Source organism: Rattus norvegicus, chromosome 18 (assembly GCF_021556685.1).
Source record: "Rattus norvegicus strain SHRSP/BbbUtx chromosome 18, alternate assembly SHRSP_T2T, whole genome shotgun sequence".
Classification (NCBI taxonomy): domain Eukaryota; kingdom Metazoa; phylum Chordata; class Mammalia; order Rodentia; family Muridae; genus Rattus; species Rattus norvegicus.
In genome coordinates this window covers 62434621-62449243 of record NC_141551.1, presented here as the reverse complement: position 1 = coordinate 62449243, position 14623 = coordinate 62434621, and the positions used below count along the sequence as shown (strand labels likewise).

Genomic DNA, 14623 nt, shown 5'->3' with positions numbered 1-14623 from the left:
CTTGGCAACAAACACCTTTACTACCAAGACATCTCACTGAACTGAAACAAAGTCACAAATGCAGTCCAGCTGGCTTGGAACTTAGTATGTAGTCCAGACTGGCCCAAAGGCATGAAATTCCTTCTGCCTCAGCACCCTGAGTAAGAGGGTTATGGGTGTGAACCACAGTGCTCAGCTAAGTGTTTTTAAAGAAGCACAATTTTTGTAGTTAGAATAATTTGGCCAACATATCCCAAAATGTGATTCAGTGAACAGATATGCCAAATCAAAATACATTTAGTGTATCTGTCACCTGGCGTACATATTCCTAGGATAATCCTATGCTCTAAAGCCATAGTAAAATAAAATTTAAAAATGAGAGTTTTGTGGGCAGAATGGAATAAAGCACAAAACACCAAAAAGCAAAACAAAACAAAACAAATAAAAAAAACCACCATCACAATCCAAAGACATAAAGAAAAGCAGTAACAGCATTTTGCACAAGCACAATCTACCACAGCAACGCTTTAAGTTGGGAAGGAACTGTGGGTTGCCTATGGAAGTTTCAGGAGACTTCTCATAAGGTCTCAGCCCATGTGTGCTTGACTGAGCTCATGGAACAGGCAGTGCTAGCCAAGGTCACCTCTGGTGTCTGGGTGGTGTCCTCTAGGTCCTGTCTTTTCTCGGTTCAGCTGGATACAATTTATACAAACCTTCACAAAACCAAACCCCCAAATTGCCACATGCTCAAAATGTTCCCTGGCATCCCTTAAGTTTGGAATCAATTCATGTTTGGAACAATTGCTGTAGGGGAACACAATGTAAGGGTACAGACCTGGTGAGCAGAGTGAGAAGCACACCCTAGTCCCAGGGATGGAGCTAAGCGGCTTCTACAGTAGTAGAGCTGAGAAACTCCATCTGATCCTGCAAGCTCTAAACTTCAGGAGGGAGGCGAGCCTGGAATATTTTCGGAAACGATTTAACGTTGGAACCCTCTATTTTGAGGTGGAAGTGCAAACTTGTACAACCACTCTGGAAATCAATTCGGCAGTTTCTCAGAAATAGTTTTACCTCAAGACCCAGCTATACCACTCCTGTGTGTATACCCAAAAGATGCTCCACCATAGCACAAGGACAATTGCTCAACTATGTTCATAGCAGCTTTATTTATAATAGCCAGAAACTGGAAACAATCCAGCTGTCCGTCAACCAAAGAATGGATACAGAAAGTGTGGCTCATTTACACAATAGAATTCTACTCGGCTTCAAAACATGAAATATGCAGGCACATGGATGGACCTAGAAAACACATCCTGAGTGAAGTAACCCAGACCTAAAGGACATGCATGGAATGTACTTACACAGAGTGGGTATGCATGAATCTCAATCAGAAGGAGAAATAAAACAGTCATCAGAGTTGGATGGAGGAAGGGAACCGGGTGGAAGAGGAGAGGAGATGGGGGGTGGGGGTGGGAGGAATAATCTGTAGGGAGAGCCAGGAAGAGAGGGCAGGGAGACTGAATAGAAATTGGGGGTGAGTTGGAGGTAATCTCTAGGATGGGCCAGAGACCTGGGATGGGGGAGGCTCCAGGGAGTCCATGAGGGTGACTCTAGCTGAGACTCCTAGCTGTGGGGATAATAGAGCCTGAAGCGTTTTGTTTGTTTTGTTTTGTTTTGTTGCAATAAAGTTTTCAAAAATATTCTCAGTGTTCGTGACATGGCTGGTTATATAGTTCTGGTTCACAGTATAAAGGAGAAACAGAATAAAATGTCTACTTAGAGGTAGGTAATCTTTTCAGCATGACTTACCATAAATCTACATTTATACTTAATAGATAAAAATGAGATTTTTATAGGTATTGGATTTTTATCAGATTTTCATTTGATCCTAATGTCCGAAACCAAAACCTTCTTCATGAAAACACAGAAAAGGGAGTATGCAGACACTTTGATACTAATGTGTACTTTACTGGTTTAAAATTTACATCATCTTATTTAAATTTTCATCCACGTCTTTTTATTTCTTTATTTCTTGAATGAAAAGCTTTTTTTAAAGGTGTGGGAAAAACTACAAAATAGTTAGTCATTCATCTAGAAGTCTGTTACAGGGGATGGTTGATAGAGACTAATCTAATTTAATTATTTTAACATAAAAGGTAAGGATGAGAAATAATCTTAGTAAAAAATACTAAAGTAAGGACTAGTGAAAAAAATCCCTCACCAAGTAAATCCATACCACTAGCAACATGTGTTAACATTATAATATATACAACATGAGACAAATTAACTAATGTGCCAAGCAATTTCGGAAGAAGCCAGGAAACCACTAAATTACAAAAGTTTAAAAAGTGAACTTTGTGGCTTTTTAACCAGCTTGGTCTGTGTCCTTGAAAATCAATTGCCAGAAAGATACCAAAAAGCATCTCTTACCAGGAAGTTTAGAGGCAACCTGACTTGTAAGTCCTTAGAAACCTCTTAGACTCTTTACGGAGAAGCAACTCAGCTTACCTGAGTTGAACCCCCAAAGCCAGACTTCCAGGGCTTTTTCCTGACCCAGAATGTGCCCTCTAAGAATAGACTTTGCCCCCAGTGGCATTCCAAGCAACTGTTAATCTTATGGTTGCCTGACATGTTGGGTACAACTTAGAGAAAAGAGCTTAAAATTTTAAAGGCAAGTGAGGGAAGAGGGTCTCCATAGAGACAGATCAAATGAGCTCTGAGAATATAAAAAGTTGTGCTGCTTGTAGAGCTCTGCATAAGGTCTCGAAAGAGCTGAGAATGCCCTAAGTCCTCACCTCTGGTTGATTTCTCCTCTGTGCAAACAGAAGTAAGGGGAGGGAAGGCTGCCAAGGGAGGGGTTGTAGAACAGTGCCGGTTTGCTTCAACACACAAGACTGGGAGACTTCCTGTTTGTAGCTGCCTTAGTCCTTCACTCACTGACCAGTAAGGTCACAAATCAGATGATTTATTGGGCACACGAGACAGACCAGTGTAGACCTCCCTCTAAGTCACCGGTGAAGCAACAGCGGCAACCAACCACCGTAACGAAAAGCTTTCCGTAAGAGGTAAATATGGTTTTCAGAATAGCTGCGACATACCCATATGTCCAGTTCTGAACAAAAATGAAAAGAAGTAGGAAAGGAAATAAGAAGGTATGACTGGACATAGAGGGGAAAGTGGCCATTAAAAGTTATTCTTGGGAAAGCCTCTGTGTGCGAGAGTCTTTAAGCCAGTTATGACGAACACCTCCTATCACTCCTATAGGAGTAACATTTCATCACAGGCGACTTCAGTAAAGCAATATAAACCTTCATGATGCTGGGGTAGCAAATGCTTTCTTCGCTGTGAAAAACCCAGACCTTCTGTGCCCCGAGAGGAAGGGCACAAGGGCAAGAGCTACTTAGAAAGATTATTCAGGTAACCACGTGATGCTTCTGTGGATTTCTTCTCTATCACTCATTCACGGGTTAGATAACTCCCCATGGGAGAAAGTGTGAAAGGGAAAACAAATACGTAAATCATCCTTCTTAAGGGCTCTAGGAAAGTGTCTGGAGGTGATTGCTGTCAGATGCTGTAACAGCTGAACCACTTGGGGGTTTACAATAGTCAAAGCTGTCCCTTGTTTCTAGGACATTGAGGGTAGTTGGTCAGCTCAAGACGGAAGGTATGCAGAGGGGGGCTCTTTTCTGTACAGTCACTTAGTAGGGGCTTCTATGCCATAAAGCTTCTAGAAACTCTGTAGTCATTTGCCAGACAGGAGAAAGAGCAGAATCAAGAGGAAGGTGGCCCAATGTGTACCAACTTCTGTACTGTCTATTAGCCAGAATTCAGTAGTAGGCTCTACTCAGTTCCAGAGTTGCATGGCAACCCTAATTTAGCACAGTGTTCTGAAGCAGTGGTTAGCATGGTCTCTAACACACACACACAGACACACACACACACACACACACACACACACACACACGCACGAACGCACACGAATGCACGCATGCACGGAACGGGGAGGGGGTAGGGTTGGGCGTTCAGAGCTAAGCGCCAATCTCTTCACAGCAGCAGGCATGAATGTGCACCCACTGGCCCTGGCCTGAGCAAACACACAGCCGAACTATGTATTCATAGTTTCAATGTGTGAAACTGTGGAAGAAAAGAAATTAAACAAAATTAAAAAAAACCAACAGAACTCTATCTTTCAAAAACAACCAACCAACGACAAAACCACCACAAAATCCTATCAACCAAACAATAGCAACAACAACCAAAAAAAAATTTTTTTTCAGAATATTGTCACGTTGTTGATTTGTCTAAGTTCACAGTCAATAGGCTTTTATTAATGCCACTGGAACTTTTTAAATACTGTGAATACAAACTTTTCCAGCTGTTATAGCAGAAACTGCAAATGGACAAACAGCTACCAGCACGCCAGAAGTGAACCCAGTCTTCATCTCTGGCTGTGCCGTAGTTCCCCACAGCATACCCATCTGTCTAATTAAACCCTGCCTGCATTTCTAGTCTTTCAAACTGAACCTTCGCTCATTCAGTGGGGATCCTGGGCAGAGGGACAGCGTCTGCGTCAGGAGCCAGGACAGAGTGCTTTTCATTTTTTTATCCGCGCGCGCATACTTGCAGCCCCGTCTCAAGGAGTGAGCCTGGCTGATCCTCGAGGATTTAAGGAGTATCACAGGATGTGCTCGAACAATCAAGTCATTTCTCTTAAAACTTGGAAAGGAAAATCCAGTGTCTTACAGGCTGCTTCCTTCCCACCCCAGCAGCCCTGGCCATTGAGCTGGGTGCTGCCCTGTAATCAATCTGGGCAAGATCGATGTCTCAGAACCACTGAGCCTGGATTGGTCAGAAGGAAGCAGAGGAGGAGCCATTCAGAACAGTTCCCCCACCTCCGTAGAACCTAAGAAATCAGCAGCCCGCACCAGGCTGCGCTGGCTCACGGGGATGCTCGGGAAGCTCAACTTCTGAGAGGCTGCGCTGTGAGTGTGGGCGCGCAGATGCAGACGCGGCTGCCAGCTCTCCAGCGACTCTCAGGAAAAGGACTCTGAAAAGACCCCGAGTGAATACTACGGCTAAAGGGAAAGCCACAAAAACGAACTGCAGACTGGTCAGCCGAGAGTGAGCTTTCAGTAGCGCCAGCTTCTAAAGAAATGATGAGCAAAGCTGAACCCAGAAGAGACCAACAACTCCTTTGCAAGCTCCGCTGCTTCTGACCCTGTTCACCGCAGGCGCCAACTGCAGCCTCCCAACTTCTACAGGCAGACAGGCTGGGAGAAAAACCACTCGGGGCTTCCCTGACCTAGGAGGTTGGACCACTTCAAGGAGGATTCGAATCCAGCTGCTGCAGGAAGATGAACTCCACCCACCACCATGGCATGTATACTTCCCTCCACCTCTGGAACCGCAGCAGCCACGGGCTGCACGGCAATGCCAGCGAGTCTCTGGGGAAGGGGCACTCAGACGGAGGATGCTATGAGCAACTTTTTGTCTCCCCCGAGGTGTTTGTGACTCTGGGTGTCATAAGCCTGTTGGAGAACATTCTAGTGATCGTGGCGATAGCCAAGAACAAGAACCTGCACTCACCCATGTACTTTTTCATCTGTAGTCTGGCTGTGGCGGACATGCTGGTGAGCGTTTCGAACGGGTCAGAAACCATCGTCATCACCCTGCTAAACAGTACGGACACGGACGCCCAGAGCTTCACCGTGAATATTGATAATGTCATTGACTCTGTGATCTGTAGCTCCTTGCTCGCATCCATTTGCAGCCTGCTTTCCATTGCAGTGGACAGGTATTTCACTATCTTTTACGCGCTCCAGTACCATAACATTATGACGGTTAGGCGGGTCGGGATCATCATCAGTTGTATCTGGGCAGCTTGCACAGTATCGGGCGTTCTTTTTATCATTTACTCGGACAGCAGCGCTGTCATCATCTGCCTCATTACCATGTTCTTCACCATGCTGGTTCTCATGGCCTCTCTCTATGTCCACATGTTCCTGATGGCGAGGCTTCACATTAAGAGGATCGCTGTCCTCCCGGGCACGGGTACCATCCGTCAGGGTGCCAACATGAAGGGCGCAATTACCTTGACCATTCTGATTGGAGTGTTTGTTGTCTGCTGGGCCCCGTTTTTCCTCCATTTACTGTTCTACATCTCTTGTCCTCAGAATCCATACTGCGTGTGCTTCATGTCTCATTTTAACTTGTATCTCATACTGATCATGTGTAACGCTGTCATCGACCCTCTCATTTATGCCCTGCGGAGTCAAGAACTGAGGAAAACCTTCAAAGAGATCATCTGTTTCTACCCCCTGGGAGGCATCTGTGAGTTACCTGGCAGGTATTAAGTGGGGACAGAGTGCATACTAGGTAGAGACCTGCAGAATTTGTCACTCAGGCACAACCTGAGCAGTGTACTTCCCAACAGCTGCCTCTACTGTATAGTGCTTTGGTTGGAAAATATCTACTGTATAAAATGTAAGTTTATGACTTTTGACGTGGGGAAAAAGTCTCAACGTGTTATGTTTATTGACCTTACTTTTTTTGTGTGTAAACTGCTTATTTATGTTCTACAGCGTGGGCGCTATGGAGTTCCATAAAAGAAAAAGACACCCTTATTAAAACTTTGACAGTGTTTCTTTCCATGTTATTTATCAAGAGTCAACCCTTGTTCTTTCTGTGGTAGCAGAAATCAGAGCCTTCTGAAAAGCTGTTTCCATTGCATCACCCCCACAGCACAGCAGAAGCCTGATTCCACTGTTTATGGGGAAATATTTAAACACTGGATGCTCGATCATTTAATGAGTCAGCTCTACTCGTGAAATTTCAAGTAACTGAATAAACGCTTACCTATTATCCTTTCTGTTCAAATATACCGATGCTTCTTTTTAAATAAAAGGGAAAGGGGGGGGGGAGAGAAGCAGCTACTGAGGAGAAGGTGAGATTTCAGACACATGCCTTTCCTCTCCAAGATGGAAAGATTCACTGCCCGAGACTCGGAGCTCACAGAGGCAACTCAGCTGGGGTAGAGGAAATGCCCACTATTAATGTAAACTGCCCATGCCATGCTGAAATTCCCTATGCCAAATGATGCCCCACTCTAAGTGTCCAAACAGAATGAATTCTTTCTGGCCTCTTACCAGGGATCCTGTTTCTACAGAAGCATCCAGAAGAGTTGCTTCTGGACCGAGAGGTCCAGCATTCATTTCATCTTAGAGTTGAGAATGAGTTATGTTATCTCTCATGTGGCGGGGACTTCTTGTTCCCTTTCTGATCATTTTTTGAGCTGGGCTCGAAGTGCTGAAGATCAAGCACTTTAATTCCCAAGCCAAATCCACATCACAAAACGTTTTGGGACAGCGCTTGTAAATATCTACCCATGTGGGACCCTGTGGTTCTTGCGCATAGTGAGAAGGTAAGAAGACACACATGGGGTCCGGGAAAGGACAATAAAACACTCTGGTGTTCTTAGTCACATCTTGGGATTGGGAATGCTTGTTTCATCCAAAATACTACCAAAGGTGTGGTCACCGAGCAACCAAATCTATGCTTTCTAGTCTGTGTATACTTTGAAATAGAAGAGATAAAGTCTACACTAAGCCTATGATTAGAGGCAAACTTTCCTGGGATTTAATTGATAGTGTCTCCAAATACCCATAGGCAGAGATAACGCCTAGCAGTACATTCAAATTAAAATGTAAATTTGTCACCTGTTCGTCCTAAGCCTGAGACGCACTGAGGGCATTCAGGAGCGAGTACATACCAAAGTGTAATGGTAAGGCCAACTGTTTGAAGGCACTAACCTCTGAGGCACACTGCCACTGCATTCATAAGATTAGCTGAGCATACAATCAGCTTGTGTGTTGACCTTTCTTCCCAGAAGGAAGAGGGTAGGGTGTGTCATTGGATCTTCTGTGTAGCCACTCATTCTTCCCAGCCATTCATTTGTGTGTAACTTGGACATAACAGAACTCAGGTGAGAAGAAAAGGGGGGAGAGGGTGCCACCTATGTAGCTGTGGGGAAGCTGTCATCCATGATGAGAGAAGACTGGCCAGTGTGACTGCTTTGTGGTCACATACACAATTGTGTCAGCAACCCTTCACCCATGCTCTTTAAGTAAGCCTAACAAACTCATTGGGTCTCCAGCATGAATGTTTCTGGAATCATATGTGGGTCTGTGAGTGGACCCATAGGAGGAAGGGGGAGATATCGTTCATGTTTCCCCTAAGGAAGTAATTTTCACAACAGCACCATTAACCAATGGTTCTAAGACTGGGTTTTAACCACACTACAGTGCTTCTATTTTAAACAAAAATGAGTGTCAGGTTTCTTATAATCAACAAAGCCTGCTGAAATTTGGATCTGGAATGTTCTTCTAAGGTTCATGCAGGAAAGACTTGCTCTCCATGGTGGTGCTACTGGGAAAGGGCAGAGTCTTTAGGTGACCGGACCTAATTGGAAGACTTCCAGTCCTTAGAGTGTATTCTTGAAGGGGACAGTGGGACTGTGGCTCATGCTCTTGCTCTCTGAGGCCATAAGATGAGTGCTTTGAGTCCAGCAGGAGCTGCTTCTCCATGAAGAGCTGCTTCACCACAGGGCCAGCACAATCAGGCTAGTCAGTCTTCTACTGTAAAACTCCAAGGCTAGCCAACTTGAACCTTTCACACTTTATAAATATCTCAAGTGTTTTTGATGGTCATCAGAAGCTGAGCCCAAAACAATAGTTGTACCCAGGTGGGTTTTTTTTTCTGTTATCATTTCTAATTTCACACAATGACCCTGAGAGATCCTAAGACTAAGAGACATGAAGAACATCATACACACACCCCGTCTCTGCAGCTCTGGTCTTTCCAAACTAGCTTACTTCTCTTCACGTGTCAACTCGGACACTCAGAGGGAAGGCCTGACTGTTCCTTCATGCTCACATGGTTTTTTGTTTTTTTGTTTGTTTGGGGTTTTTTTTGTTGTTTTTTTGTTTTTTTCTGGAACAGTGTGTAGTGTTAGCACATCCATTTGTTGTTGACCAGCTATGTACCTGAAAGTTCCCACTGCGTTTACAGTACCCTGTGGGTCTCCAGTGTCTTACCATGCTCTCTTCCTAACTTGTTCTGTGCTCCAAACCTTCCTTGGGGATATTAATTCCCAATACTCTGTTAAAAAAAAAAATCTAGCCCCTAAGGGGAAGACCAACAGAATCAACTAACCTGGACCCTTGGGTCTCTCAGAGACTGAACCACCAACCAAAGAACATACATAGGCTTGACCTAGGCCTCCCTGTACACATGCAGCAGATGTGGAGCTTGGGCTTCCTGTGGGTCCCGAACAACTGGGACTGGGGCTATCCCCAAAAGCTGTTGCCTGTATGTGGGATATGTTCTTCTAGCTGGGCTGCCTTGTCTGGCCTCAGTGGGAGAAGTGCCCTAGTCTTGCAGAGACTTGAAGTGCCAGGGTTGGGAGAGGGGGTACCAAGGGCCCCCCACCTGCTCAGAGGAGGAGGAGAGAGGGGATGGGGAAGGACTGTGGGAAGGGGTGACGGAGGGGAGCAGTGATGGGATATAGTGAATAAGTAATGAATGAATGAATGAATGAATGAATGAATACATCTAGTTTTCTGTAGAGGGACACCCCTTACTCAAGTGACCTCTGATTGTTAGCTAGTATCCTGTAGTGTTTAGAGTTCCAGGTTCTCCAAATGAGTTGGTATGGGGTCATTGTGATGAACTCATAGGTGAAATTCTAGGCTTAGCAAATAAACATATTTTGACAGGGGAGAATACAGGGTAAGAATTGAGATGGAGAGTTTGGGGGGTTAAGAAACTTGATCTGCATAAAATGAAGACACCACAGTACACGATCTATTGATCAGATGTGGAGGAATGCTTGCTCCAGTTAGAGAACTTTAAATACAGTAAGGACAGATAATTGTGTTTCAGAGAATTACCTGACAAGCTTCACAATGGGGAGATCAGATTGTATTTGTGTTCCCCTAGGCCTGCCTTTAATGGGAACACATTGGGAAAAGACATAAAATGTTAGCCAACCATGATACGTAGATTCCAGATTGACTCCCATACCCTGAATGGATCCATACTTCAGCCTCGCTTTCCTGACTGCCTCTGTATGCTCCATTTCCCATAATTCCACTGAAGCTCCTTTGGAAATAGGGATCTGATGACCATATTTTCTTCCCGTGGAGTCTTATCTATAAAGTAGATTAAAATACATCTAATACAAACCATAAATAAGGAAAGTGTGCTTGATTTCTGGAAATGGTTTCTCAGGAGATTCTACTTGGAATCTCCACTATCCCATCTATTCAATAGTTGGGGCTGAACCTTCTTAGTCTGGCTGCTTAGTCCTATGTTGTGCCCGGCTACTGGATGGTTTCAAGGTGGGACAAAAGGGAGAAGAAAATGAGTTGGGCTTAGCTGAGTCACACACAGGGATGTGGGACCAGCAACCCGTAGCCACCCTTCCGAAAATCCATGGTTAATAACTAGAGATATAAAATCACAGCTCAAATGAATAAGGTTAAGATCCACCACACTTCATCAGATAATCCTGGCTTTACTAGGGATGGTAAAAGTAATCTGTAATAGTATCCACTGGTCCATACAATGACAGAGTGAGGAGATAAAGCTGCTTGTCTCTAAGCACACTGTACCAACTAAACCTCACACAAATGAGAAGCCTTCTTGCCCACAGAATTAAGGAGAGAGCACATATGGTCTCTAGTAAGTGGAAATCAAGGTATCACTTTCTGTCTGCAACACCCTCTCCCCTTCCCCCATGAAGCATCTCCTAGAAAAGTAAACAGTAGTCTATGGTCTACTGCACGAGCTCAAAGCAGCTGGCCATCAGCTAACAAGGCTAGGGCATGAGCTTCCTGGTGGAGAAAAAACTAAAAATGCATGAAGAAGAGGAAATGAACGAAAGGATGCTTACCAGGCTGTGGATCAGTCATGTTAGCCTGACTGTCAAAAAGTAACCGGGGAGGTAGATAATTGAGTAAATAAATCCATCAAATGTGTGTAACAGAGACTTTAAACAATGATCAATCCACCCTGATTATTGGCTCCAGAATTTCTTCTCTATACGGAGACCGAAGACAGAATGTGTTTCAAGAGAGTCACGAGGGACTCTCTTGAAGCCTTTTTTGTATAGCTGTCACCTTTCACTTGCATGGGGTATCTTCTTGAAATGTTCCTGGAGGGAAATTTTGGTAGTGTGGCCATTAGCTGATTCCGTCATGTAAGTGTCCTCGCTGTTAGAAGACAAGGGGAAGGGAGCCCTGTCCGCTCATTACCAGTCCACTCATGGAGTGTTATTCTAGCACCTGTTTAAATTCTAGCACCTATTCTAGCACAGGCTATTTTTTCCTTCAATTTTTTCTCTTACCCATCTAAAGGGATATTGTCTGTGTTATAGAGTCTTAATTAGTGCCTCTTAGCTGGCTTTATGCTCTTACTTCCTTTGTGTTTTTTTTCTACCCAATTTGCTCTGTTGTGACATGGTAATACATGACAAAAAAAGGTAAACAATAAAATAGATGTAGACGGTCACATTAGTTCTCAGATTTAGTCCAGTTTTGCTTTGAGGGGCTTGAGATAGGAACGTAGCCTGCTGCATTGAGCACTGATTGTCTGGCATCACAGAAATCTTCCTGGGCAGAACACACATCTACTTGAAATCAAAGGAGAGTAGAAGGACCATACACTTGCTGCAAAGATAATACAGTGTAGTTATCCAGGGCTCAGAAGTGGACTTTCATCAGGGATCCCTATCATGGCATCAGGAAAGGGATAAAGGAATAAGGAAAATTCACCAAAATCAGTCAGTTTAAAGTACAAACACATGTGTGTTCTTGAACCATACCCAAAGAAGAAAAGTAAAAGTTGCCCACAAAATAATCACTAAGATTTTAATTGTAGCATTATATGGAGCACTGAAAATGTCAGTCTTATCAAGTTGGGGAGAGTGCCTAAAGATAGATGAAATGCATTCAGATTCGTCAACAAAGCAGCAGGACAAACAGCTCTGGGTCCTTTTACCTTTGAATGTAAATTGATCAGTTGCCTCGAAGATGTGTAGAGAACATGTATTAAGAACCAACAATAGTTGATTTTTGGTTTTGTTGTTACAATTGAATATGGAATTTCTACTGTTAGGTTAAGATGCCACAAAGTCCACATCACCTTCTGGAAACATCAATCTAAAGGCCACCAGTGCAACATCCCATGTATTTAGACCCCACAAACACCAATGTTTATGCACCATTTCATGACTATTTCATTTAAAAATTTTGAGAGACAGGAAGTGGGGAAATACCTTACAATAATGTTCTGGTATCACACACACACACACACACACACACACACACACACACACACACACACACCTATCTACTTTTACTATATTACTGTTAGTTTGTGGGGAGAATGTAAACATTAATGAGATTGTTTTAAATGAGATCAGATGTTTTTCCTGTGTTGGGAATCAAGCTCATAGCCTTGCACATGCTAGGGAGGGGGTTTGTCATTGAGCTGCACTCCAGCCTGAGAGCAGATCTTAAATATCAAGGCTACAATGTCAACGTAGACTCAGAGAAACTCTTCTTTTGCCCAGAAGCAGCAGGAGCAGTGTTTGGCTCCCATCCTTCTCTGCAAGTAAACCCACTTCTCCCAGTCACAGAGACTGGGCACTGACGCGTTCTCACCTCTATTTTCAATGCATGATTTTGCTACTTCATTTCTTCATCCTTAACTATACCAGAACGCTTGCCTGATTCATATTTTTTTTTGCCTGATTCATATCTTAAGGGAACAAGAGATAATTAAATAAGATTAAAGATGTAGAGATTCCATAAAGCAGTAGATGACATATGCATGCACTAAAAATTAGCACAATCATAACACCGTTTTGAACAAAAGTAAATAGATACGTTACTAGCTGCACACATTGATCGACGTGTTGGGGTTTGGATTAAGTACATGCGATAATTTAATTGGGGCTTGACTTTTGTTATGAACAAATGCACTTAGGTATAATAGATATGGCAGGGGCATGCAAACTCTCATCCGACAATTCCTTATCATCAATATTACAAATTGCTTCTGAAATTTGCAGCATCAAATCCGATATCGTAAAAGGCTAATTAGAAAGATAGTGCACCAAAAATAAAACAATCGATTAGCATATTTTAGAACCAATGCTTCATGCCATGAATTTTAAATGTTAACATAAAGTGATTTCTATCTAAGTTGATGTTGCTAAGTTACACCCAGCTGTCTCTGAGAGGAGAAAAGGAGCATCTTTCTGAACTGACTATTGGTTCAAATCCCAGATCCCTTGCACCCTGGACTTCATTTTCCTAACCTTGGCAATGAGGATCCTAACTATTATTCCATCATACGTTGTCATGGACACTTGAGAATTTAGATGTCCAGCTAGTATAGATCGAGTGTAGGACTTCTCACTATGGGCAGCCATAATACAGTGACTAATCAAAGCGTTGTGGAAATTTCAACACACTTGGTCCAGGGGGTGGAACCATTAGGAGGTGTGGCCTTGTTGGAGTAGGTGTGGTCTTGTTGAAGTAAGTGTGTTGAAGTAGGAAGGCTTTGAGTGAGCTTCCTCCTAGCTGCCTGAGGATGCCAGTCTTCCCCTGTTTGCCTTTGGAACAAGATGTAGAACTCTCAGCTCCTTCTACAACACTGTGTCTGCTGGGGCACCGCCATACTTCCTGCTACGACAATAATGGACTGAACCTCTGAACCAGTAAGCTCACCCCAATTAAATGCTGTCCCTTATAAGAGTTGCTGGGTCATGGTGTCTCTTCACAGCAATGAAACCCTAACGAAAACAAGTGTGCTCAAGGGACTTTCTGACTGTTGGTCCTAGAAAAGCTGAAACAGTGGTAGGAACAGGGTAGGTTAACAGTGGATATTCTGATAACTCAGCATAGAGAGCCAGGGTTCATTCAAATCTGGTCTCACCATCTCTCTTGCTTCTAAGAGGTGGGATGAGTAAAAGCAAACCGTTTACTTGTAATAAGTTGTTTTAAATATGCAGAAAATTTGAATATTCCAAAACCATCTGTTTGAGATGTGAATGGAATCTGGTCAGGAAGCCAGGTTATTTCACCACCTACCTCGCTAACATCTGATGTTAACGGGTAGGTTTAGTGTAGCTTTGATGTTATCTTGTAGCTCAGGCCAGTGTCCTGTATACTCTTTTCATTGATGAATGGATACAATGGGTGTTATTGCTAATGTTCTTAGCCAGCAGGAAACCATTTGATGTAACAAATTAAGAATTCCTAATGCCTTCTAATGCTGCCACTGAAGAGACTGAGATCAGCTTTGTTCTAAGTCAGAAATTGTCACATTTGGCCCTGGTTAGTTAAATTAATAATTACCACTTATAATTATGAAGTGTTACCACCGTCAAGAGACACCTGGAGGATCCTCGAATATAATGCCAAGAAGAAAATGTCAGCAGCTTAGGTAGTGATTTCTGAAGTGAGGTCTGGCCTGGGGCTGCATCACGAATGAAAGTCAGAGTTTGATTCTAAACCTATCACTGTACAGTATGAGACACTCCGCTGGGAGATGCACATCACCATGGACCTCAACTCCA

General features: G+C 43.4%; 1 protein-coding gene across 1 annotated transcript; it reads left to right on the top strand.

Annotated features, from left to right (window-relative positions):
- The first annotated feature begins 4926 nt into the window (after positions 1-4926).
- Positions 4927-6813, top strand: Mc4r (melanocortin 4 receptor). The gene is given in 1 exon segment (NM_013099.3): positions 4927-6813. A coding segment is annotated over 1 exon segment (999 nt). The 5' UTR covers positions 4927-5333; the 3' UTR covers positions 6333-6813.
- Positions 6814-14623: the final 7810 nt, after the last annotated feature.